This window comes from Cygnus atratus, chromosome 1 (assembly GCF_013377495.2).
Source record: "Cygnus atratus isolate AKBS03 ecotype Queensland, Australia chromosome 1, CAtr_DNAZoo_HiC_assembly, whole genome shotgun sequence".
Classification (NCBI taxonomy): domain Eukaryota; kingdom Metazoa; phylum Chordata; class Aves; order Anseriformes; family Anatidae; genus Cygnus; species Cygnus atratus.
In genome coordinates this window covers 131,458,585-131,484,440 of record NC_066362.1, presented here as the reverse complement: position 1 = coordinate 131,484,440, position 25,856 = coordinate 131,458,585, and the positions used below count along the sequence as shown (strand labels likewise).

General features: G+C 38.2%; 1 protein-coding gene across 1 annotated transcript in view; it reads left to right on the top strand.

Annotated features, from left to right (window-relative positions):
- The window catches only part of WWC3 (WWC family member 3), a 104,739-nt gene that overhangs the window by 52,145 nt on the left and 26,738 nt on the right, over positions 1-25,856 (top strand). The window contains 5 exon segments of the mRNA XM_035542231.2: positions 292-371; positions 5,986-6,115; positions 11,832-11,981; positions 14,102-14,175; positions 23,322-23,564. Coding sequence (XP_035398124.2) covers positions 292-371; positions 5,986-6,115; positions 11,832-11,981; positions 14,102-14,175; positions 23,322-23,564 — 677 coding nt within the window.

The following is a 25,856-nucleotide window of genomic DNA, read 5'->3' as shown; positions in this document are numbered from 1 at the left end:
TTAGCTGTTGGCATAATCTATTGGAGGTAGAAGACCATCAGAACAGATGAGGAAATTGGTGCTCTGAACGTTGTGACCACAGTTTGATTGGGTTGTATTATATTTCAGAAGGTCTGTTACTTTTGTGCAAATTTTAAAGAAAACTGCAACAATAAAAACCCTTAGATTATCACTCCCATTTTAAAAAAAAAAAAAAAAAGAAAACTTAAAATTTTGCATTGGACACAGTTATTTTTTATAATGTAAGTTTCTGTTACATACTGTTACTTTAAATTATTTTGATATATTCAGCTTTCTAGGCTAAAACGAGAATTGGCACAGATGAAGCAGGAGCTGCAATATAAGGAAAAAGGAGTGGAAACTCTGCAAGAGTAAGTTAAGGTTTTGTGGGAGGATGGTATTTTTTCCTTTCCTTTATTCATCTTGGAATGACTTGCTTAGAAAACTATTGCCAAAAAAATATTTGAAACCTTCTAATTGCTTTGCTTCAGAGTTTCTGCTATGATAGTGCTGCAGGTTGAGAACAGTGTGAAATGATGGAAGAAGGATTGGACAAAACTAGTTTGAAAGGTGATTTTATAGATTCACATGCAAAACAATTTTATAGGCACTGTCTTATAGCTCTGCTGGAAAATTTTGTTCAGGTGGAATCAGATTTATAAAATGTTCTCTGGACATATCCAAAGATACCTCTGTCCAGAGCACAGTGAGAAACACCGTGCAGAGGAGTAGTCTTTCTGCGAGCAGTAGCTAGGCTTTCTGTCTGGGCAACGTATTTCTCCTGGGAGGAAGGCTGAATGACTCTTCTTCCTTTTACATTGATAGTCAGACCTTCCAGTTCTGCATGCTGGTGTGTGCATGTGCAGTAGATCTGATGCTCTGTGAGACCCGGGGTTTTGTTGCATGTGTGCAGAATGACTGCATGTAGATGTGACCCCTTGTCTCCTCCCTTGCAGGAGAGGTAGCTCAGGGCAGTTTGCCACTGCTCCCGGGACCATCAGACAGCCTGCGCTCTGTTTCCCTCACACTTACCGGTGGCAAAGGTTGCGAACTGTTGTGGTAACCCTCTCCCTGCCACTCTTCCTGCAGGCCATCAGATGGGAACTGAGTGACTTCCATCTGTGCGCTGCTTAGTCACCTACACACGTAGCACATAACACGGGAAGCCCAGTGTGATAGGGAGAGAGGTTGCCAGGCCATGGAAAAGATGGCAGGTAAACACACGTTGCTGTGACTTCCAGATCTGTTCAACAAGCTCAGAGCCTAGGCTGTATGTTGAACAACTCTTGGGTTTGCTTTGGACGTTTGGCCGTATATTTAGAAATCTTGGCCATTTCTGCCGTTTCAGCATGCATGTGAACGAGCTGCCTAATGCAGGCGCTTCATGAAAATGTTGGAACCATTGCATGTCTAATGCATTTTGCAGCAGAAGTACACTATCTGTGGAAATAGTTTGAAGCTGTGGATTTACTGTGTTGATGCTACAAAGCATGGGCACGCACTTTCGCTTCAGGAATCCTGGCAAAGCTCCGGAGATCCTAGAGCAATTAGGTTCCTGATTTTCCAGCTTAGACTGAATTAACCAAACATGGTATTTTGTTAATAAAACTATATATAAAGGGAGGTGCTCAGATTTTAAATTTAAAGGACAGGGAATAGCCTATGCATTTCATGTTTTCTAATCTTACAAGGTTCTTTTGTTTTATAATGCATTTTAAAAGCTTCAGAGAAAAAAACGTTTGACCAAAATCTTTTATTGGAAGATATAATATAATCATTCGCTGGCATAAATATAGTGACTACAAAAAACACTTACACTTAGTTGCAGGGGAGTTGTTAGTATATGATATTAACTGCAAATTTGTAAAGCAAAGCCTTCTGTATATCGAAACAGCAAATATTCTAAGTATGGTCAGTGTTTCAGGATAGTAGCATAATTAAGCAGTAACAGAACAAAAAAAATCATCTTAAGATTCTTAATCGTATTTTCTTTATTTCAGTAAGAATTGCCTTGCCTGTTCTACTTTATTTTCCTCCACATGGTTACTGGGTTGTTTTAAGGGCGTAGGTTCAGCTTTTTATAAAAGGACAAACCACTTGATGAGGGAGATGAAAGTATTTGAAGGCCAATTGAAATTGAAGATTGTTTTAATAAATATAATTAATTTAAGATTGTCCAGCAAAGTAGTGCAACTTTTTGAAAAGTAAAGTCTGCAAATGATTATGAATGTAAATGTTCCTTCGATTTTAGCCCAAGCTAAGTTGCCTGTATTCCAGGATGGGGGTACAGGAGAGACTCTCAAGAGAGGAATCGTTTTAAAGTGAGCTTTGTGCATCTGATCGGTCAGTGGTAACTCTAATCAGCTGGTTTAAATGTTCAGGCATGACAACTCAGTGCTTCAGCGCTACTTATTGCTGCAGTCACTCTCTGTGGGTGTACAGGGTGGCAGTCCTTGTTTGCTGCAGCCGATGATAGCATTTGGCCAGGTGTTAGCCCGTATTGCTGTGAATTTCTCTTGGTGTTTGTGCCCTGCTGAATTCTGCTCTCTGCAGTGATTTCTGGACTTTTTTTTGAAGTAATTTATCAGTTGCCTTTCTGGTAAGGTACGTGCTTTCTTTTGAATATTTTGCTTCTACTAGGAAGTGAGCCAATTTGGAGAGTACTCATGCTGTCTAACAACTGAAGAGAGAAGCTCTTCTGGCCTCCTTGCGTAGGCAGCGGAGAGGCAGACTGTGTCGGTGGTTGGTCCATGCCAAAAATCTGACTGTGCTCTGGGTTGTCCCTGGGCCTTCACTCCCCCAGCTCTCTTACTTGTCTGGGGAAAAGAGTCACTCCAGTCAAGTACTGAAGCTGAAGTGTTTTGCTGCTTGCATATCCACAAAACAAGTGCATTGTCTGAAAAGCAATTCGCTGTTCCTTCTCTAAATTAAAAGATTTTTTTTTAAGATTCTTGCATTTCAGACATTTCCCTCTTTTGTTACCTTTTCTAAATTTTTGGTCTGCCTAATTTTTGTTCCTTCTTGTGCTAGGTCAAATCTTCAAGTAACTGCCAAACTGAGACTGGCATGCATCCTGTTCAGCTGTTTTAAAAGCTATGTTCTTCATTTTATTTTAAGTACATGCCAAGAACAATATTGGGAGTTGTCACACTTTAGGGTTTACATCTGGCCGAACGCTTGCTTTGAACCTCTGGACGGAATAGCGTGGGAGCAGGTACCAGGACCTGCACGGTCCCGTGTTTGGCTGCTGCTGGGCCCAGCCCTTGGAGAAGAGACCCATGTTTCGGTGGGGGTGGGTAGGGTGCTCAGTGTTTCCACTACTTTGTGGTGCTCTCAGATTCTGATGCCCTTGGTTAAATGCAAATCTTTTGCATTGAAATTTTCCGTGTACAGTATCTGCCTTGGACTAGGTTGTCATCTTTTCTTTTTAATTTTGGTAAAATGGCCTAGCCATCTCTGAGAAGTTAAAAAAAAAAAAAAAAAAAAAAAAAAAAGTAGAGGAAAAAATGAATTTTGTGGGGGTGAGAGGGGATTGTGGGTTTTTAATAGCTCTGCAGCTCCAATACAGTCAGAATTTCAAATTTTGTAGTGTGCAGCATTTTGTTAGGTCTATATCTTCACCAGTTTCATCCAAATTTGGTAGTGTTGTCATAAGCCTTTGAACGTTACGGTCTGCCTTTGCCCACTGCAGGCTTTCTGGAGTTCAGCATTTCAAGCCTGACGAGACCCCACCCTGCATGACAGCCTTCCCTGCTCCTTGGTCCTCAGGGGTGTCTTTGCCCTGAGGCACAGCCGGTCCTGTCCAAGCCCAGGGCTAGGGGGTTAAAAATGAGCCTTACCTGGAACGAATCCCTTCACCTGACCTGGCTGGGACTGGGAATGAGGAGCAGCTCCTTCTCTCCTGTGGTTTTAGTGACCCTGTTGCGTGTCGGCAGGAATTTTGGAGGAAGAAGGCGTTTAGCAGCAAAGGAAATGAAAACCCGGCCAGTTGGCTGTGAGAGCAGAGGGAACGCTCAGAGGAGTGAGGAGAGTTGGGGAATTAGGGCTGACTAAACAGTTTATAGCTACAGACTAGTTTAGAGGATATGAGACCTGACAAAAGCTTTAAAATTAAGTTTTAACTACAGACCTATGCTTTGGGGGGGAGTCTTAAGTATTTGAAAGATGTGGTAGAAAATAGAGGAATGCAGAGACTGCCATGTAGGACCAAAGCTATTGCGAGTGTGTTAATAGCCTACATATCCTGGAAACATCTTCCTCAGAAAATGTATATTTCAGTCATGGGTTGAGTATTACTTGAATGTTCTTCCTGTTCATATAAAGGGCCTATCTGTTTTTGCATCATGCTGTTTTCCATTAATAAATGGAAGATTCCTGTCAACTTGGTGGCTTTCAAAACTAGAGATTTAGGAAAGGAATTAAAAACTAACAGACAATGAATAAGCAGTAGTTTTGTAAGATACTTAAGCCAGTTTGGATTGACAGCAATAGTGATTTAAGCTCAGATATTTCTGGCAGTAGAATATTTTCTGATTCTTTACTTAAACAAATACCAGTTCATAAGTTGGGCTCCAAAGTGACGTCCAGGAACATGAATTTGTGGCTAGCTGGACAAAAATCTGGTTGAAATTAAATAATTTCCTTTTCCTGTAATACCACCTTGTACCTGGCAAACAGTATAATGAACGGTTGTGTAGGAGGCATTTTCTGGTCTAATATTTGGGTGGAATCTATGTTCTTAAAATTAATCTAACCGTCAGATAAAACCACATTATCATTTTCATAAAACTTTTAGTGAATTGGATTGGTTGTTTTATCTAATCTTTTCAGGATTTTAACTGGAAATGAGTGAAGAGTCAAGTAACCATCTGAAAAACAAAATAAAACAAAGCTTTTATCCAAACTTTAAATTCTTTCTGGTTTTTGGAACAAATCATAAATGCTTACATACTTTTGTATGCAACATGAGGAGAATTGTGCTTAAGCGGAAAGCTGAGGTTCAGACTTACTTTGCATTTTGACAAAATCAGGAGTTGTCAGAAGAAAACAAACAAACCCAAACTGTAGAAACCCAATCTGCACTTCCTCCTGAAAGTTGTAAGCTGCACAATAAAACCACAGGAGTTTCGTTCGAGCCTTTTGTTTTTTTTATTATAATTTTAGTATTTTAATTTTAACACAAGTGGCTGTGAGTAGAATTTTAGTGATTTTTATTTCCCTGTCAGAACATACTGAGTGAGGAGAGTAACAAAATTTTTGTATAGTTTAAGTTATGAAGGCACTTGCACTTGTGGTATCATTTTGGTGTTCTACGGAATCCGAAGGAAAAACTATGGGTGGTTCACATTGCATTTGAAATCTTCTGTGATGGTCCCTGTGTACCTTCCTGTACCCCAGTGCAGGAAGATGATGTTGTCTAGGAAAGATACTCAAAGATGCAAGTGATGGCAAGAAAGTATTTACAATACAGTTTTCAGAATTTAAAATTTCTTTGAAAAACACCAAAAAAATCCCACCAAAAAACAGTAACCAACAAACAGAATGTCTTCATTAGAAACTTCTAAAACAAGGTCAGACAATGTCCTGGAAGAGATGTTGCAATGTGTAGTGATGCATCAGAAATGTGATGGCTAGGCTGCTAATGTCTTATATCGGTTATAAGTTATGTCTTGTATAGGTTAATTTTAGATTGATTTTACTTTTGTTGCATAAAGTAACCCACAGGCGTTGCTTTTGTAAGTAAACTCTAGTAGGGGACATTAAAGATGGGGAATTTATTGGTTCTGCAGAACAGGAGTAGACAGTTGCATTGTTTTACCTTTAGAATGTACTGGATGCTGAACTAGCACGGTGTTCTGATTCCCTGTAGAGTGTCATTTTATTCCTGGAAATCAAATGGTACATGAATAAACAAGAAGTCTTAAAACATCTATGGTCTCTCTAATTATGTGAAAATTCCTGAACCTGTCTTTATCTTTTCAACAGGATTGATCGGAAGATGTCAAGTGCTCATACAAATTATAGACTGGATGAAGCACAGGCTATAATGAGCGAGCTTCGAACCATAAAGAAAGCTATATGCACAGGTGAAAAAGAGAGGCAGGACCTTATGCAGGTAAATATACATATAGATATTCTACTGAACAAATAGCTGCTAAAATGTACAACCTTTCTTCATTTTCTTGTTTCTGATTGCAATGGGGTTACCAGGTTTAAATAAGCAAGGGGGAGGGGGATAATCCGATTTTTCTGTTTGATAATTGCCTATAGCAGACATTTCATAAGAGGTAGTCGTTGTCTATACTGTGAACATGAGACTTCATGTGACAATTTCACATTTTTCGTCTTAGATAAAGTACTGTCCTTACATTTGGATTGATGTTTTTATTTAATATAGCTTCCCATTGCTGCTAACTATATCAAACACTCCTATGGAATAGTTATCCTGCATTTAAAAAAACAAACAAACAAGCACAACCAAACAAAATATGTTTAACTGTATTGTTTTTTCATTTTGTTTAATGTCCCTTTGTGTTCTGCATAATGAATGAAGACTGCAAATTCATGTGCTAAAATGTTTATCAGCTCTTTTATCATGTTTTTCCTTTTATAAGCATCTTACAAAATTGGATCTGTGTTACTATACTACAGTTTGGCAGTTCTCCCTTTTTTGCCCCAATCGCTCCTTCTATACAAGTAGGACATCAAGACACAGATTAATTTCAAGAGTCCTCACAAAATCCTCAAAGCATGTGATCAAATATAATGTATACATACACCCTCCTGCAAGCTCTAAATAATTTTTTAAAATCCAAGCATAAGGATTAAGGGGAGATGCATGCCCAGGTAGTGATCCAGCTTTTGAATGGATTCCGCATCCTGCTGAGTTCTCACCTGCTGTGTCTGCATTATGTATGTGACAGGAGCTTGACTTAAGAGACATGATCCTTTGCTACTGCTGGAACTTTGGTGTATACTTGTTGAAATATGCTCTGGATACAGAAGGATGGCAAGAACCATTCTATTCACCTAGTCTTGAAACTGCTTTATGGAAAAAATACAACATTTTCATTACCTAAGTCTTTGGGACTGCACTAAATTATTATTGCTATTCAAGGTGTTGTTTTTTTTTCATATTTCTCTGCAGTAGTGTTTTGCTGGTAATTTTTTGTTGTTAAATTCTGTAGGTAGCTTGTAATCTGCATATAATGAATTTCCATAGTTATACAATTATTCAGTCTCCAAAGCATTACCCAAAGGTCAGCTGATGGACCACAAATCCTTGTTCAAGTAGACAGAACGCTTAAGTCGCTTAAGTTTCTGCCTTGGCAGCTTTGAACATATTCGGTATTTTGTGTTGGCCAGGTTTTAAAGTGATTCTCAAGTCTTTCACGTGCCTAGCTAGCAAGAAATGATTAGAAAGGCAGTTCTTCATGGATGCTGTGACGCACATTTTAAGAAATTAACTGATAATTTAAAGACTTCTGTGTGAGATCCTGGAGCTACTTAACTACTGGCCTTGTTTTGGCTCTCCCAATACTGTTTTTTTTTTCTTTTTCCCCATAGATTTTCAGTCCTCAGTGGCACTATATCCAGCAGTAAACATTGAGATGCCTTGAAAATCATAGCTTTTAGACAAACTTTAAGTGCTGTTGCAGTGTCTTTAACTATAGTATTGGAAGAGGTGGAGGTCGTAGGATCAAGCTTAGCGTCATAGACTGGGCAACGCGGCAACACCAAAATGTAGAGGTCACACAAGACATAACCAAAAAAGAAGAGTGTTGTGATCTTTATTCGTGAGCCTATGTGACATATAGGAACTAGTAGTGTAGGAGATACCATTTTTTTTTATCACAGCAAACGCCAATCTGTTGTGATAGCAGACAGTAATAGGCAAGTAGTCCAGGAGAGTCTATAAAATAATTTTCACACACGCCTACCAGTTCTGCATGTTCTATTGCAATTGTAACAAGGCATCAAATGTCAGTCTACAAGATCAACAGTTGTCAAAGTTGTCTATGTCTACCAACTTATTATGCTCTGCCTAGAATCCCCAGCTTTCTACCTGATATTTTTTCTTTGTCTTGACAAAATAAAAAAATGTTATTTCATTGATGTTTTGTTGTTACCAAATTTCATGGTGCTTTGCCTTTTTATTTATTATTATTTGAAGATAATTGTTATGGATTTGTTTAGCTTAGTTAAACAAGTGAAAGTCTGTTTTAAATATCTTTGTAATGAGTTGAGAATTTGTTCTTTTCTTTGCCCTATAGATATTTAAATTGATTTGTCCTTAAAAGTGCTACCTTTAAAAGCTATTGTTGGTTAAGACAAGCTTTCGTACGGAAAACTTTCTGTTTTGAAAACTGTTTATAGAGGATTTGGAAGTATTGTGTAAACAGATGGGAATTTATTTCAGAGAAAGGAAATAGAAAATTTCATACTACTTCTTAATTTAAATCTGGCCAGTGTAAGCAACAGAACTAAACATAGCAGAAGTGACTCAGTCTTGTGTAGGTGCTTGGAAAATTGTAGCTGTCGTAGAAATATGATAATTGGATTGAGTTGTGTGGGAGAGAAGGCTGACAAGGGAAGGAGAAGGTGGTCAGATTTAAACTGGGTGCTGTGGTTACAAATAACGTCAAATGTGCAGTCTCATAGCTCCAAAAAAGTAGACAAACTTTTTATATAAGATGGAGTAAGCAAGGTACGTGCTTAAGTTCCCAAATATGTGTGTGTGTATCTTGTCCCTCTCCCCAGTACCCTTTGTGCTTTAGTTTCTGTTCTAGCATGTGCATATCCTTTAAAAATATTCTCTCCTTGGAAGCCTTGGAGCTCGCTTTTTTTTTTTAATTATTTTTTTTCCTTCTTTACCATTTAAATAGGCTAAACAGTTTAGATAGGAACTGCACTGAACTTTTGTGGCAGAGAGCTCCCAAATGAAGTAGCAGGAGATCAATGATGAAATGACAGTGCCCATTTCTCTCTTTTTGGGTAGGCTTCGGTGTGCCTGCAACTCCACATCCATATGCTAGGCTGGTCTAGCAGTTTCTCCAGGATTGCCATAAACAATCCTTAAACCCTGGGTGAAAGAGAGGTTCTCCCATATAGCTGGGGCTGATCTAGCAGTTGATGTAAATTGTTTCTATCCTAAAAGACTGCTAATGCAGTTTGTAATTCTCTGTGTTATGATTGCTGGAGGGTGTGATTTCACTCTTCCAACTAGAAGGACTCAAAGGACTTCTATGCTTACCCTAGAGCACAGTCACCTGTGCATGTAGGTTAGATGTAAGTTAGGGTGGTTGCCACCTGCCTCATTTTTGAGTAGTATCCAGGGTTCAGCAAATGCCCAGATAGGAAACCTGGCCAGCATCCAGGCAGTCTTTCACTACCTGCCAGGGAGAGGCTGGTAGGGATCGGAGCGCAGCAGTAGTGCATGAAGTAGCTGAAACGTGGGCAAAAACTTAGATTTAAGTTCTGGAATCAGGACCTGTGGTGCTGGTAACATGATAAATACGTCTGTAACATAATGCAAGTTAGCCAAAGGTGCCAGAGGGGACATGCGTTGTTTGGGAGAAACTTCAGGCTTTCTGAATCCCCAGTGTTCATGAGGTTGGCTTTGCTTTACTGGGAAAAGGATATCTTCGACGTTTGATGTTTGTGTAGCTACAATTTGTAATGATTATTTCCATCTTATAAATCTGTTAGGGATCCATCTTGATCCTCTTATACAGAAGGAGGTTGCCAGGAATGGGGGATTGCCAGTGAGTTTTGAAGAGGGACGTTGGATGGGACGCCAATTTTCAGTTGTCTTAAAATGGCAGACACTGATTTTCTTCCTTCTGCTTTGTAGAGCAGTTTGTCTTGCAGCAAGTCTTCCAAGAGAAACGGACACTGGCTAGGGATTTCTCAGCAGCAGAGCTCAAAACTGAATTTTGGTTTCTCAGGATGGAGAACAAACTGTTTTATTTGTCCTTCAAGCTAAGGTAGCACAGTTCAGTTGGGAGGTAGCAGAAGAATTGGCTTCTTTTGGGAGCCCAAGACAAGTTGAGCTTCTGGAGGCAAGTAGTTGTAGCCTTGTCCCACCACCAGCGTGTCTGGTATCACTCTGCACTCCCCTCAGTCCCAGCCAGTGCTGAGCACAAACTCCCAGCCCTGCTCAGACTCTGTAGCACTGGTCGATCAAGACTGAAGAAGGAGCGATACACGCTGCCTGATGCGTATCACGTACCTGCTGCTCTCCTTGTTCCCCAGTAGGAAGAAGGCACCGTGTGAGTTCAGGGGTCATCAGGGAGGAGCGTAGTCCCCTCACTCCTGTGCCTAGGGAGCCCATCCCTTCCTTCTTCATCTACCAGGATGGGTATTTTCCCTCTTTTTCCTCTCTAGTGGAGGTAGGCATGAGGGAGGGACTAGTATATAAAGAGAACGAAGGGATGGAATATGAATGGGGAATGGAAGCCACCAGAAAAAGCTGCTTTTGCTGTCTAGTTTCAGGCGTGATGCAATTCCTAAGGATGCTTCCTGGGCTCTCAGATCAGATGCCTTTGTCTTCAAGGTGGTCTTGCAGCTCCTGTGAGCAGCAGCCAGTTGCTGTTACACAGGCTAATCTTCCTGACTCCGTCAGTTGGATTCGTTGTAGGAAAAGGAAACGTTGCTGTGTTATCCAGGGTATCCTTTTTAAACTGCTCTTTGAAGACTGAGAACCATCCTGGTAATTGGATATGCACCATAACTGGGGCTCGTTGCAGATCATCAGTTGTCAGAGACACTGGGATTCCAGAGGGCCAGCGTGTTGCATTGCAGTGCCTCTGCTTAGTCTCTGATTCTGTAGTTTGGACAATGGATTAAACAGTTTTGATTTTTTTTTTTCCTGGGCATTTTTACAGTCAGACAGCTTTATCATCTATGAACAGATACAGTTTTTCAAAATTCTGAGGAATTTTTAATATAATTTCTTTGTTTCCTTCCCCTATAGTGGGGGGAGGGGCAGAATAGATTTATTTTTATGCATTTTTTATTGTTCTTTCGATGCAAAATGTATAGGTTCTTAGTCATAAATGACAGCCTGAATAGTGGTTTTGCCATTAACAGTACATTATCGGTAACTTTTGAAAAACAGAGAATGCACAATCAGAAAATAAGTGGCATTAACAAGTATATCTTTTTATTAAAGGAATTCTAAGAGCCTGTCAACAAAGCTCTGACAGCCAAACAAGCTCTTGTTATTTTGTGTGATTGTCTTATTCCCCTTTTGCCTTAAAGACTGTTTGAGATCTCTGCTTTACCCTCACAGTTTGTGTCATTGTCTAGACATTTCAGAGATGTCGCTTGCTTAACCCAAAGTGTAAAATATCTCTGACTATGTGAACCTTGAGTAAGGGAGCACCGGGGTGAAATCAGCTGTCGTAAAAACACAGTCAATACAAGGTATTCATCAAGTTGGATGTGATGGCAGTAGTGGCTAAGGAATGTAACCTGGGCAGAAGATGGCAAAAGGGCAGGTGAATCCCATTTGTTTTTCCTGTCAACGAACCTGGAAGCTGACAGTTGCTAGATTCAAAGAACTGTAAGCCATGCAAAAGTTAAAACCTTCATAGACCTAAAATAAATTGTAAACATCAGATTTTTAAAAAAGATCTAAGTGTATCTTTTAAAAGGAAGCATTTATTTCAAAGCAAAGGTGCTTCAGATTAGCTGACAGTATGATAAATTTTAGTTCCTGTAAATGGTTCTTGCTAGGCAATCTACCTATTTTTCTTTTTCAATCAATAAAAGAATTATCAAAATCAGTTACTTTTGTTTGTTTATTTGTTTCATCTCCTCTCTTGTAGAGCCTGGCCAAGCTAACCGATGGATTCAGGAATAGCTGTTGTATTACAGACTCCTTGCAGGATCTCCAGCACAATTCTAGTTCACTCAGCGATTCCTGTTTACCTCAACAACACTGCGATGCTTGTTCTCAGACTGACATCACTGGAGAGGTATGTATTCCTACGTGAGACATTTGCTTTAGAAAATAAGCTGCTTTTGTACTGTAGTGATACTTTGTTACTTCCTGCTTTAATCCAAGATGTGCTTGCCGTGGCAGAACAAAAAATCCAAGGAAATATTGGTGGCAAAGGATTTGCATTTGCTTGTCATTTTCAGAGCAAGTGAATGGTGGGCTGTGTCATTCTGCTGCTCGAGCATCAGGATAGGGCATAGGCTGGCGACAGGTACAGTCAAGTCCTGAACACAGCCAGTCTGGCAGAGCTCTTTGGTGACTGCAGGCTCATCTCTGAGTAACAGCTCACGCAGAGGCAACCACAGACCCCTTCTGGTCGTGTCACTAGCTCTTGGCCTTACCGACATTTGTAATGACACAGCAAGGAAGAAAATGCTTTAGCCAGCTTGAAGTTGCAGTAGAGACCTGATTGCACAATAGAGTGAGGTGTTAGTTTTCTGGTAGTAGAGATGGAGGTATTTATCTTCTTTTTTAATCTTGTTTTTATTACGATTGTCATTGTTCATAGGTATCAAAGACATAGGGTAGGCCTCTTTCTTTTGTTTTTCCAAGACAAGGGAAGCATTTGTTTGAGCCCTGAAGTATTTTTCTTAAACTAAAAAATTCTGATCTACTTCATCATACTTAGTATTCCTTTATATATATATTATATATTTGTATAATCTCTATATACGTGTTATATACGTACTCATGAATTATGCGAGGCTATATATTGCCTTTATATAGGATATATGAGAGAATCTTATTAGCAGTCTTCAGAAATAGTTCTGTGTGAATGAAAAAGTATTTTCCAAATACTAAAATTTTGGCCTGCCCTATCACCATGGCAGCCTAGCTGTTCTCAAGCAATAAAACGTTTGCTTCTGTGGATGAGATTGACAACAGAGCAAGAAGACAACCTGTTTGTAGTTTCGTAGTACCATTGTTTGGATGTTACTACACATTCAGTTAGAATTTTTTATTCAACTGTGTAACTTTTAATTACAGGCTTTTATCACCCTGTTTTTGTTTTATTATCTTCTTTTACTGATGACGTGTTGCCAAGTTGGATGTCTCTAGAGAACCTATACACAAGAGGAAATCTGTGTTTTTAAGAAATTACTCCTTAAAGCATCTAAAAACTGATTTAATACTAGGCTTGCTTTAAGTGTGCTAGGTAGATGGTGCCTTTGGCATGTCATTTTTCAGACTGGTGGTGGATGTGATTAATTCCAAAATGAATTACCTAAAGGAAAATAGCAGCATTTTCCCATTCACAATACACATAGAGTGTCATTGAAGATGAGCCAAGTGTAGTCTGAAAATTGTGTTTGTCAGGTATGGTGTTTTTTTGTAAGGCAAATAAAATTACATAATGATGTTAATTATTTTTCTGAATTATTAGTAGTGGAACATGAGTAAAGAAGAGGTGGATTTTTACATGTGTGATGATAAAGAGAGCAAAAGCAGCAGATATCTAGCAGGAAATCTAGATATGCAGCAAAGCACTTAAGTAGGGACTCAGGTTTTAACTATTAGACTGTACACAGACTCCTGGAGAGGGCAGCTACTGATGCCCTAAGATGAAGAGAAGTTGCTGTAGAAACTAGACTGTATACGGTAGGAGTTGTAACACAAAAGCGTTTTCTACGACTGACTGATTCAAGGATCAGGTAATGTTTTTGTAATAGTGTTTAAATCACACTAATGATCTAAGTGCTGGGTAACACGTCACAGTACAGGGACTGTAGTCTGAATTATTTCTTATTAAACTATCCATAAAGTAGCTATGTTAAGTAATAAAATATTTCACTTAAAGCATACTCTTTATATAATTTTAGGATTGAAAAGTTGAAAAGCTTAGTGATACTGTTTGCTAACCTTTCATTTCCTGTATCATAATTTATTGAAAGGGCTCATTTATCTTTCATGTTTTTAGCAATAAACCAGTTTTATATTAAAAAGCATAAAATTAATATTGATTGCTATTACTCAAAACATTGTCAATTTTTAGTTGCCAGTAGGACAGTAATTTATCCCTTTATTTTGAGAGTGTTTTAAAAATCTCATGTCTCCCTCTCTTTCCTCCCCAATCCTTCCTCTTCAACTCTGCAACAGTTTGGGTTCGATGATAAAACAAGGCTTGTAGACAAAGTAAGACTGAACTGGCAATATGAAGAGGCCAAGAAAAGGTAATTAAAGACAAATTTGATGTTTTTACTCTTGTCAAAATTTTCAAAGTAGAACTGGAACCAACCTCCTAGCTGAAATGTCTTTAGGAAGATTAATATGCTTACTGTTGAGTAGTTCAGAGATAATAAAAGCTTAGGTAAACATGAGACTTTATCATAAGTTTATTATATTTGTTTGCACAGATAAAAACTAAACGTCAGCCCTATACTACACTTGTATAAACACAAAATTGCAGTAGTTTAACTGAGCTGTTTTACGTCCTTTTTTTCCCCTTCTTGTCAAACCTCAATATAAACAGTCTTTAAATTTACACTGGGTTTTTATCTGCCAGGCTCTGTCAATATGTTCAGAGCTTTGCATACCTGTGTTCTAAGTTCAATATGCTGAAGTGTAAAGAAAGAATGAAAAAAATCCTGTGAGATAAATAAAGATGAACAAAAGAGCACATAAAAATAAATTTGGAGATTGAAAAATATCTATGACAAAAATGTTTTAAAATTAACTTGAAGTTGATTAATTCTTCACTAAGTCCTTCAATCTAGTTGCTTATTGTAATTATTTAGTTCTTTTGTAAAGTTAGTCTTGCAGTTTTTTTCATGTCTTTTTGAAAATAATCTGCTCTGATTGAGCATTATTTTAAAATTATTACCTACCAGTGTAGTTTAGTGTGCCCTCCTTCAATCTCACTGCTTTCAAATTATTTTCCACATATTCAGGACAGTAGTTTAGGTATAGCTGACAGCTTGAACATAGTAATTTTATAATTACCATTTATAATTATTTTAATTTGTGTTGGTAGAACTTTTTCTGATTAAAATTGTTTGGCATGTAGAAGATCCTGTTACAGTTGACTTTGAAAAACTTGTTTTTTTATTTTTTATTTTTTTCAAGTTAATTTTTTTCTTTTCAATTTTATCTGCTTTTTCCAGTTTTCAACATCTCTGTGAACAAGGGTTAAAAATAAAATCCAGTGCTCTTGCCTGTTTTTTCATATGATGATGACTTTTCTTTGAGGGAAACCGTAATGCTGTCATATGTCTTGGCACGGATTGGAAGCTTTATAGGCAATTCGCCATTTTGTATTTCTTGGAAAGTTTGCCCACATTTGGACACAATACAGGCTTAGAAAAAAAAAATTGGTGCAAGCACGTTAGAAATACACAGCTAAATTTCTTCAGCATTTGTAACTGGAATGAAAGTCTGTATTGTAAAATGCTGCCTGTGGATAATACTAGTGACAGTTACCAAATAAAAGTTAAATAACTGGGGGCAAAAAAAGGCAAAACAAAAAGGCATCAGCGTACTGTTTAGTCACAGGTTAACCCTTAGTACTTCATAGTTGAGTGATAATTTAGGGTACGTGACAGTTGATGAAGGAGAAAGGATAGGATTTAATTTTATACTGTTTGGTTTAGCAGAGCTATCGGTGCTGTAAAGATTATATTAAATACTTATAATTAGATTTTCCAACATACATTTTCTATGTCTTTTTCAAAACTGTTGTGTGTTGGTAAAGGGAAAAGATAAAGTGGAGGGTTTTTTGCATATGTTCTGTTATTTTTTGTTTGGTTTTGATTTTGTGTCTGTTTTTAGTAGCAGAAACACTTCTCAGCTGGAAATGCTGAATATTTGTTTACGCGTGGAATGCGGTATTTCTGAACATCAGAAGTGATCTGGGTTTTGATGTTAATTAAGTGTAGAAAATCTGGGTAACTAACCTTCCAAATAGAGAACAGTAATTGCTGTAAGGGTAGTTTTGCTGTACTGGGATAGCAGCTCCAACAATGGTCTGTTATTTAGCAAAAGCATGTTAGTTCCTTTAAAATAGTAGCCTTATTTTGCCCAGTATGTTGTACGGAAGTAATCAGCTTTCAGCTTTTGAGTGGAACTGCACAAAGCTCATTGCCCCTACCAGTTATCTCTGTGGTTGCATTCTTCATTTATCATGCATTCCTTCCTCTTAGCTTGCTGGCATTTCTGTAGGGCTTTTGTCTCTACTAAATATCTTTGTGCTCGTTCTGCCTTGGCTGGTGAAATATCTACTGTTACTGCACAGTGTGGGTGATGGAATGTGCTGCCATGGATTAAAATCTATGAAGTAGAAAATTAAAATGCTACACTATATCACAACTGTAAAGCAGTATATTATGACTATTTGCTTGTCAAACAGAGTAGAAACATATAGTAAATAAATACAACAAGCAAATTGCCTTATTCCCAAGTTTTAAGGGAAGACTTGTAAAAGACACTAAAGGAAAGAAGTATCTCTCTTCCCTTCCCCTTGAAGGGAACCAAGGGGTTTGATTCCCCTTGAAAGGAAATCAAGGGGAGAAAAAAACCCACCAACTCAAGGGTGGTGGGTTGTATTTTTGTCATAAATGATAATACAGCTTTAGATACCAGCAGAATAGCTGCCATAAAGGGACAAGAAAACTTTTTTTTTATTTATTTAAAAGTACATTGTATGGTATTGTAGCGAGAAAGTAGTGTTGGGACTTCTGAATGACCCATCTTGAGGAATTCGGGAGATGAGCCCAGTGATAGTGGAAAAGTTGGCTTATACTCCCCAAATATCTTTCATCCCTTGTGAAAGATAATCTGATTTTTTTTCTTCCTCCTTCAAAAATCTCTCTAACAGTACTGAGTGGTTTGGTCTTTGCATAAATTAAGACATTCACAGAGCTTTTTTTCCCCTTCAGTTTCCCACTGGAAGGAAGTCGGATAATTTGCAATTTAATTTGTCCCATGAGTATCTTCAGATGTTGTGAGCTGTGGGTTCCAACATCTTCAAAATGCTGGGGAAGTCGTCCTTTATCCTGGGTCTGATCCCGTCTCTGGGAAGAGGCATGTAAACTCTACTTTTTAACTCACCAGTCACGCTGAACAGAGAAGCTCTTGCTCTTTACTATTCTCTTCCCCCCTCCCCGTTATTTTTAAATAAACTTTACCTTATTTCCGTGAAATTTTTTCTCTCAGATCTGTCAGTGTGACCCTCCAGAGAAGCAGGCGGGAGGGAGGATGGTCTTTTTGAACAGACAGCCCTGAGCTGCCTGGATAAATACCGTTTTTAGTTTCAGTTGCTATTTCAGTGAGACTACCTTTCATGAAAAGCATTTGCACACTGGAAAGTGTCCCCCTCGAGCGCTTTTCTGAATAGACCGTTTCATAGAAAAAAAAATCAAAAGAAAATTGTTTTTCTTTGATAACTCTAAGTTGTAGAGTTCAGTGTAATGACTGTGTGAAGTATATTGGCAAATGATTGCAAACTGTCGCTGCAGTGCCTCATGCCTTGGGAAGTGAACTACTCAATAGATGAAGAATGATCCCTCCAATAACAAATGCCAGCATTGACTGTGATTTTTACTTTTTTTTTTTTAAATCCAGTCTGATGTCGACTGACTTTAAAACATCCAAGCATCTTCCATCCGTTTATCTAATTTGGGTGCAAAAGAAGAAATTTCTTTACACCCACCATAATTTTGAATTTAAAGATACTATTTTCCAATTCAGTCATTTAAAACATACAGAGACTTGAAAAAGCCTCCTGTTCAACCATGCTTTCTATTTCCACATTACCTCTCAGAATGTTGCTTTCTTTCAGTATAGTTACTGAATAGGTGTTTTGCTGCAAACTTGCTGTCTAATTACTAAAATTAGTTTTCAGTTGTGCCTTTAAAAGCACTAGCACATGAAATGTGGCAGTGCAGTTTGTATTTGTATTGATAAAACACACATTGGTTGGATTTTGATAACAACATTCCAGTTTGGATACAACAGAAGAGTCAAGTATTTTCCTGTTATGATTCATCTTGTGAAGGCAAGTTTCAAAATCTAATTGCCTAATTTCTGGTGAAATTCAGTGGATTTGTGTGCTTTATTCTGCTACACTAATCTGAAAATTGGATTTAGGGATGAAGTAATTTCTTTCATATCCCATAAATATCTGGCTCAGGCACGTCAGCTAATCCCAAATCTCCCATTGTCAATTTTTAAACAGAAAGCTGTCTTTCTCTTTGGGTTAGTTCAAGAGCATGGCTCTGCTCCCTTTATATCTTTAAAGTTTTCATTATACCAATTGACTTGCGAATTGAGGAAATTCTAATTCCTCTCCTCCATTGGTTTTAACAGGCTTTGCATGAAAGGTGAATACCTAATTTTATCTGCAAAATGCCAGTGGATTCCAAAAGGTTTCATGAGTGTCTTAAGCCAATTTAAGACCTCCTTGTTATTGAAGCGGGCTGCCAGAAAGACTGGATATTCTACAGAGTGTACTCGTGTTGTCCGCCAAAGCCACAGTGGCACATACTTGCAGGAACAGCCAAAGTAGACACAGTGGAGAAATTTTGTGAGCTTTTGGCTGAGTTCCCTAGCTTCTTGTTCTTTCCATTTCTTTCTTCCTCTTTCGCTAGCCTTCCCCTCTTTGAGTACAAGTTATAATCCACTCTCTTGAGGGCCTGTAAATACCAGAAATTACCCAGTTCTTACACCCTTTGTGTGTCTTCAGTCCTGAAACCACCTTGGTGTTGCATGTGGTAGAAATTGCCTGTTAGCTGAAGTGGCAGAGAGCTGGCTTAGGATCTGACTTTAAGCCTCCTGGTGTTCCAGGACCTAGTTCTGTGTAAGCGAAAGAGTAAGCTGGGCTGATTTACGGTTGCGTATTTGTGCAATCTTAGCCACCGTTGTCCTCCAAACCATAACTGGGTTTTGTTTTTGTTTATTTTCAATGTTCCTATTCCACAGGTAACAAAGGCTTCAGCTGTAGAGGTGTCTGATACGTCACCCAGAATTCTAGGCAACTAATATAGAGTAGTGTTGTTTTTTTTGTTGTTCTTGTTCTTTTTCGGCTTTGAAAATTCAAGCAAAGTTCAGCGAACGTGTTTATGCTAGGAAGACCGACACTTGTAGGTTACGAAATACCAGGTGGTACGGTACCCTTAGTTCATCCCTTTTATGGGTATGAATTAGGACTCTGATATTCTTTTGGAGTGTTTCTCTCCCCAGGACACCTGCCTTGCTCATAATCTGAATAATAGTCTAAGCATCGTCTTAAATGTAATGCCTACAGCTGAGGCGGTTTCATCTTGCACAAAGTGATTTTTACTTGAAGCTCGCTTCTCATGCTATATTTTAATAAATAAAATCTTCTAAAATGAAATTTTCTTGAGCTCAGCAGTATAGTTTCATTTGTGCAGGGTTCAGATAGTCTGGAAAAAGAGGTTCAAGATGCTAACGAAATCGTTTAGTTTATCTCAGTTATTTTCAATGACAAAAGTGTTGCTCTGTATTGTCTAGAGTAGTCTATGTAGAAGTATAATGACTCAGATATGCTCTAAGTTCTGGAAATGTGTGCTTCTCCCACCCCATGGTGTAGTTAGGGTGTTGTGTGGTAAATTATTGGTTGTCCTGTTTTCCACCCTCATGCTATGTTTGTGTTATCACAGACTACGCATTGTTCTAGCTATTTCAGTATGGCCATTTCAGGGCAAGTTGGTCATTTCACATCAATGTTTACTTAAGATCACCACGTTAAACCTTTGTCATCTCATCTGTGCCCTCCTGCTTCTCTGCTTAACAGGAGCTGTTACATTAATTTCCATGAGAAATTTTTAAATCCTGAAATAAGCAGCAACTCGGGCTGCCTACCTAGGAAACCAGTCATTTGATACCACCTACTCGAGTGTGGAATGCAAGCTCCTCAGTGCTTGTTATGCAAGGATGGGAATGGGCAAAATGCCTGGAATGTTGATGGTTCAAAATTAACTGTTTTTTTTTTTTTCTAGGAATACACTAAATTGGTACATCGGTAGGGACCTTGGTATATCTGGCATTAAGCCAAGATAAAAGGACTCTTGTACAGTGACTTGACTTGAGAGGTAGTATCTTAAAAATATACAGTAGGAAGGAAAAATGTTTTTGAAAAACAGAGGCTTTGAACAGGACCCTCTTTTTTTTTCTTTTTTTTTTTTCTGTCCCTGTCAATTCATTGATTTGTTTAAGTGGGTGTTTAAGGTAGGTGAATATATGTATTGAGCCTAAAACAAGGCAAAAGAGCCCCTTTTTGTAAAAGACAAGCAGTGAGAATGGCTGGTGTGGTATAGGCATTAAATCTGGCATGGACGAACACAGTGAAAGTGCTTATTGCTTTTATGCTTGTATGCATTTGTTATGTTTGGGAAGAAAAGCTTGTGTTGCAAGACACATATTGCAATTATGAACATGCTTGGAGGGATTTGTCTCATTAAGCTTTTAGCAGAATTCAACATGCCTCATCTCCTCAGATATTTTTCTGAGGTTTAGGTGAGGGAGACTGTAAAAGCTTTGGGGATGTTTTCTAGCCACGGAGACAAATTTTAAAAAAGTTTTTCACTGGCGGTTCCGAGAACTTCAGTTTGCTTGCAGCAAGTGCAGGAAATACAGGTTGCAGAAAACTGGCTTACTGGTGCTGAAGCTCCCCTCCCAGCAGATTCCTGCATTCTGTAGTGTTGCAAGCGCTTCCCCTTTGCTTAAAGGGGAAAAAATAGAGACAAGAAGAGCTAGCAGAAATGCTGAGAGTGTCAAAAGAACCAAAACAAATACCTAATCAGATTTTGGAACTCTTCAGTGACACAAGTTTAGTCCATAGCAGTACTTTTTCCTTTAATAACAGTATAATTAAGTTACTGTACCACGACTTTCTACTTTCAAAATGTCATCATAACAGAAATTGGGGGAAAAAAAAGGCAAACTTTGAACTGGAATGTCATGCACAAGGGGAGTAATGCGCTCTTAGCAAGCACAAGAGTCTAAATTAAAACCTCCTGTATTGAGGGTGGTGCACTGCTCAGCCAGGCTGATTCAGTGGTTAAATGGCATTGCAAGGGCAGATCACCTCCTTCCTTTTGCTACCTTCCCATCTTCCCTGCTGGTGTTTTTGTTCTTCCTCGATGCCTGCATTAGCATTTATTTGCTTAAGTGGCTAGTGCTTTATCCAGCTCCCCCTGCATTAGAAAAATGCCTAGCAGGACAACTGGGAGAGGGTCATTCCTTCAGCTGTCTCACCAAACTGAACCCAGAGACTTCACCAGACACATCTGATCTTCTTTCATCCATGAGCCGTGTAAGAGCTTGTGAACACGGTCACTAAAATACATTGCCAAGGTTCAGCTGATTCACGCTAACTAAGCTATGATAACCCAAACGTGCCTGAATTTTATAATTCTGTTGAACAGACCTTGGGTTTCTGTTTGTTTTGTTTGGCACCAAACACTTTAAAATTAAGCTGTATACATGTTCAGAAGTGTTTACTGAATCTTTTGCGGCCTGGGTGGAGGAGAAGAGGGAGGGAGGATGGCCCTGACGTCCCATGGAGGGGATGAGGTGTTCTTCAGGAAACTGCATCTGGAATTCATGCACAATAGCTGAGGCATGAAATATGTAAACTATATGTATTGATTCACAATGGTGCTTTCACTAGCCATTCGCAGGAAGTTGGTTATTAATGCAAGGAGGAGGAAATGGTATTGAAGGGCTTGATAAAGTATTACACTTTAGACTATAATGTAACACAATACCCAAATTCAATACCCAAATTCTTTACTTGCTGTAAATGAAAACTAAGGGGAAAGAAAGCTATTGGACAAAATTCACAGTAAAATCCCTGTTCGTATATGAACATGAAAACTGTAATTAATGCAGTCATTGCAAAATGAATTATATTGATACTTTATTTCACTTCCTGTGATAATAAGATGGCCAAATACTTTCCAGATGTCGGTACGAAAAAAACATTGCTGGAGGTTTGGGGTTTAGATGGGAAAAACATACCTTTGTCATGTCTGTTCCTTTTCTTTTACCTTTGGGAAGATGTTACCATACTGTGGATCTTCTGTTTGTTTGTTTGCTTTTCACCTTGCTTTATTATTTTCTTTTTTTATCAGATATTTTGAAAAAATGATTACTTAAAAAACTTATCAAAGAATGGGAGCATATCCCACTTGTATGGTTGGTTTTAAACACTTTTTTTTTTTTTTTTTAAGGGTAGTAATCTTTTATTGTGCACTGAGCTTTGAACACTGCCATTGCAAAGTGAAGATGTAACTAAGGTGTACAGTTGCATAACTTTGGTACAGTTTAGTTTCATACAAATGTTCAGAATTCAGAAAGCTAGCTTTTCTCTTATTTACTTTTCATTTTAACTGTAAGCTTCTAAAGTGCCTAAATTGATCATTGTAAGACAAGCATAAAAACCAAACAGTAACAGAGTGTTCTCCCTGTTATGCTAATACAACTCTTGATTTTGCCAAAAGAAACATTTGTGAAATTTCTAGCTTTAGGGGTTTGTGCAGTGTTTATTTAAAGTTCAAAATTTCTTTTTAGCAGAATGGTTTCTCACAATGTCAATTGTGGAATCACGGAACACCAATAGTTGTAAGAATGTAATGGTTCAGTGTATTGAGATATAGAAGCTCCTTTTGGCTATATATCCTAGTACAACTACATAAAAAAAAAGTTAGCATATTTAACTACTTGATTTGATGATGGATTCATATGAAGCCACATGTATTTTGTAAATCTTTTTTTTCAGACCTGTTTTTATTTTACTTGCCAGTTTATATATTCTTAAACCTTTGTTGTCAGTTGGGACACTCTCCTCTGTTGAAATGAGACACAATAATACAGAATTCTTCAAAGACAAATATTTCCCCTTCATTTTCTTCAACCTCTCAGTGCATTTTTCAAATCCCTGATTAAGATCTGATAGTGGAAGAATGAGGAATAAAAGGATGTTCAGCTTCATCATCTTGTCCAGGCAGCAAACTCAGGAGCTCTAAAATATCAATTGTTCTTCTATAAAATGAGCAAGCTGTGAAGACAAATACTGTCCACGTGATAAATGCAGTGTAGTTCTCACACAGCTACACATTTATGAATATTTGCCATTCTTTGTGTATAAAATAAACAAACCAAAAAACACGTCAAACCCAGAGACAAATAAAGCCTCCCAAAGACCCCTATTTTTTTTGTTTCAAAGTTTAAATGAAAGTCACTGATGTTCACTGATGTTACCTTATGATGTTCACTGATGTTACCTTATGATGTTTTTCCTCTTACTTGTTTTCACCTTTGTCTCTTCTGCATTTTGAAATATATTTATTCTCTTTTAAAGAGTTTCAAATATACAGCAGCAACTGGCCTTGCTAGATAATGAATCATGGCCAGGGATGGCTGAAGCTGACAGGGACCGTCTTCAGCTCATCAAAGAGAAGGAGGCTCTTCTTCAGGAGCTGCAGCTCATCAGTCAGCAGAGACGATCCCCAGAAGACATTGCACGTTTGGAGGAAGAAAAAAGACGTTTGGAGGATGAAATTCAACGGGCTCGAGCAACCTCTGCTCATGGAGCCACTGAAAGGTTTGGGAACTTGAATCATATTCTTAGCTTCTGTACTGTACTACTATAGGTGTAGCTTCAAAAGGAAGAGCAGGGAATTTCACTGTGTTTAATAAACAAAGTTACTAATTTGCGTTCAGTAAAGGAATTGCTTGCTCCTGACATTCCTTTCATTCATCTAAAATGTGCGAAAGAAGAGATCAGAATAGTCACCTCAGATGCGTGATGTGTCTGAGTAATGTTGTCTGATAAGAGAGTTGAATAACAGCACGTGGGTAGTGAAGGATTTTTCTGTTATTTTGCAGTGGAGGGATAGTCATTTCAAAAAGTAGCAGAACAAAGATCCTTCCATATATTTGCTTTCTGCCTTGGAACAGGAAAGTTAAAGGATTAACTTTTATGCCACCTTTTGCATGTAATTTTTCTTTTTACTTTACATGCTCTGCAGTGTGAGCACACCCCAATTCTGGCAATCCAGTAAACTGAGTCATTCTTGAAAATATGATTTAAATGTCAAATTATGTGTAAGAACAAACAAATGAATAGAAACACTGTAGCAGAAACACTGTGTTTATTTCAAAATTAGTTTTTCTTCTAGCCAGGGAAATGGACAAAAATTCTTAATATGTTCTTTTTACAATAGACTACTTCTAGTGAAAACGTGAAAGTGCTAGCTCTTGTTTCCCAAACTTCTTTTACATAAATGATACGAAGATGATAATCTAGAAATGTCAGCTTTAAAATTTATAGAAAAGTGATTTGTGACCTTTTTAACTTATTTTCATTATTTTATTTATTGATTGATTGATTTGATTGATTTTATGGCAGGACAGTGCTTTTGTCCACTGAACTATTTGATGCATGAAAAAATATCTTTTCTTCTTGCTATTCTTTCTCATTCTGAAACAGACTGAGGCATGAATTAATGGTAAATAGCCAGGTTTGACACATGAGGGAAAACTATGTGAACCAGCATTAATGTGATCCATATAAAGGTTAATATTTACACAATTAAGAAACTTTTTAAAAGATTTGGAAGTGCCTTCCATGTACAAACTTTGGGAACTTTGGTTCCTTTGAAAAGGCTTACTTTAGACGGTAAATTCAGGTAATAAAAACAGAGAATTCACAGCCAACGTATAGTTCAATGTTGTGTATTTTGCAATTTTTGCAATATTGTTACCCGGGCTTTCCAGCTTAAACTGACAGAGAAGGGAGTTCACTTTGCACTGCAGTGTAGTAAGTTTTATTTGTTGTTTTTGGGCTCTCATGTTAGGTAGTGCATACTATGTTGGCAAGGAGGCCAAGCTTTTTTTCCATGTAGTTCATGCTGTGGAAACCAGCATTCCAGTGTGATACTTGATATTTCAAATGCTAGCAAAAAATTGAGTAGAAGTTAGAATAATGTTTAAGGGCACTCTATTTTTGTATAACAAATTGGAGAAAAGCTTAACTATTAGTAAACCTAATTTATTTGTTTAGTTTAGGCTGAGGAAAAACCAAAAGCGTTCCCAGATCTGCTTTTCTATTTCTACTTTCTCCTATTCACAAAATACAAAGAAGTTTCCTGTTTAAACGACGACCGATTTTGTTCTGTTACTGAGTTTTAAATGCACTGTGTTACAGGGGCTGATCGAAATCTTTGACAGAGGTCTTTGTTGGTTTGCTTTCAGGCAGCCTTAGCTCCCTCACCTTCAGTGCAGGTGCTCACCTCACAGCGTTGCTGCCTGTGGAGGGAAGGTTCCTGCATTTATTTTTTGAAGCAGATGGTGTGAATACCCCATATTTCCCCTGCAAGCATTTGAATCAGTGGAGTTACTTGCATCCCTTTGTCTTTTTCTGTTAGTTCCTGCTTCAAAGGTCCCTGCATGCAGTGCCTTTATCACCCGAGTTTACAAAGCTGCAGCTTTCCTTGCACCGCTTGGTTAACCTGGTCTGTGAGGCACAAAAAAAAAGGAGAACATCTTCGATGTCGCACACACTTTGGTGTGCAGCTTCTGCTGTGTGGTTGCAATGAGGGGAACCTCCCCAGAGGGCGGTGGGGGTTGCTGGAGCACCGCGCTGCAGTCCCTTGCCAACATGTGAATTAACGGAGTTGGAGGCCAAGGAAATTGAGAGATTTATGTTTTCACTGTTAACAAAGACGTATTTTTTCATATCTTAACCATCCACGGTTTATTGAAACTAATGTTGCCAGTTTGTTTTATCCGAAAGGGCTCCCTTTTTATTTATATTTTTCTATCCTGACCATTAACATGTTGAATTCTAGCAGCTGCCTGCAGTAGGGGAAGGTCTGATGCACAGATCTTAAAT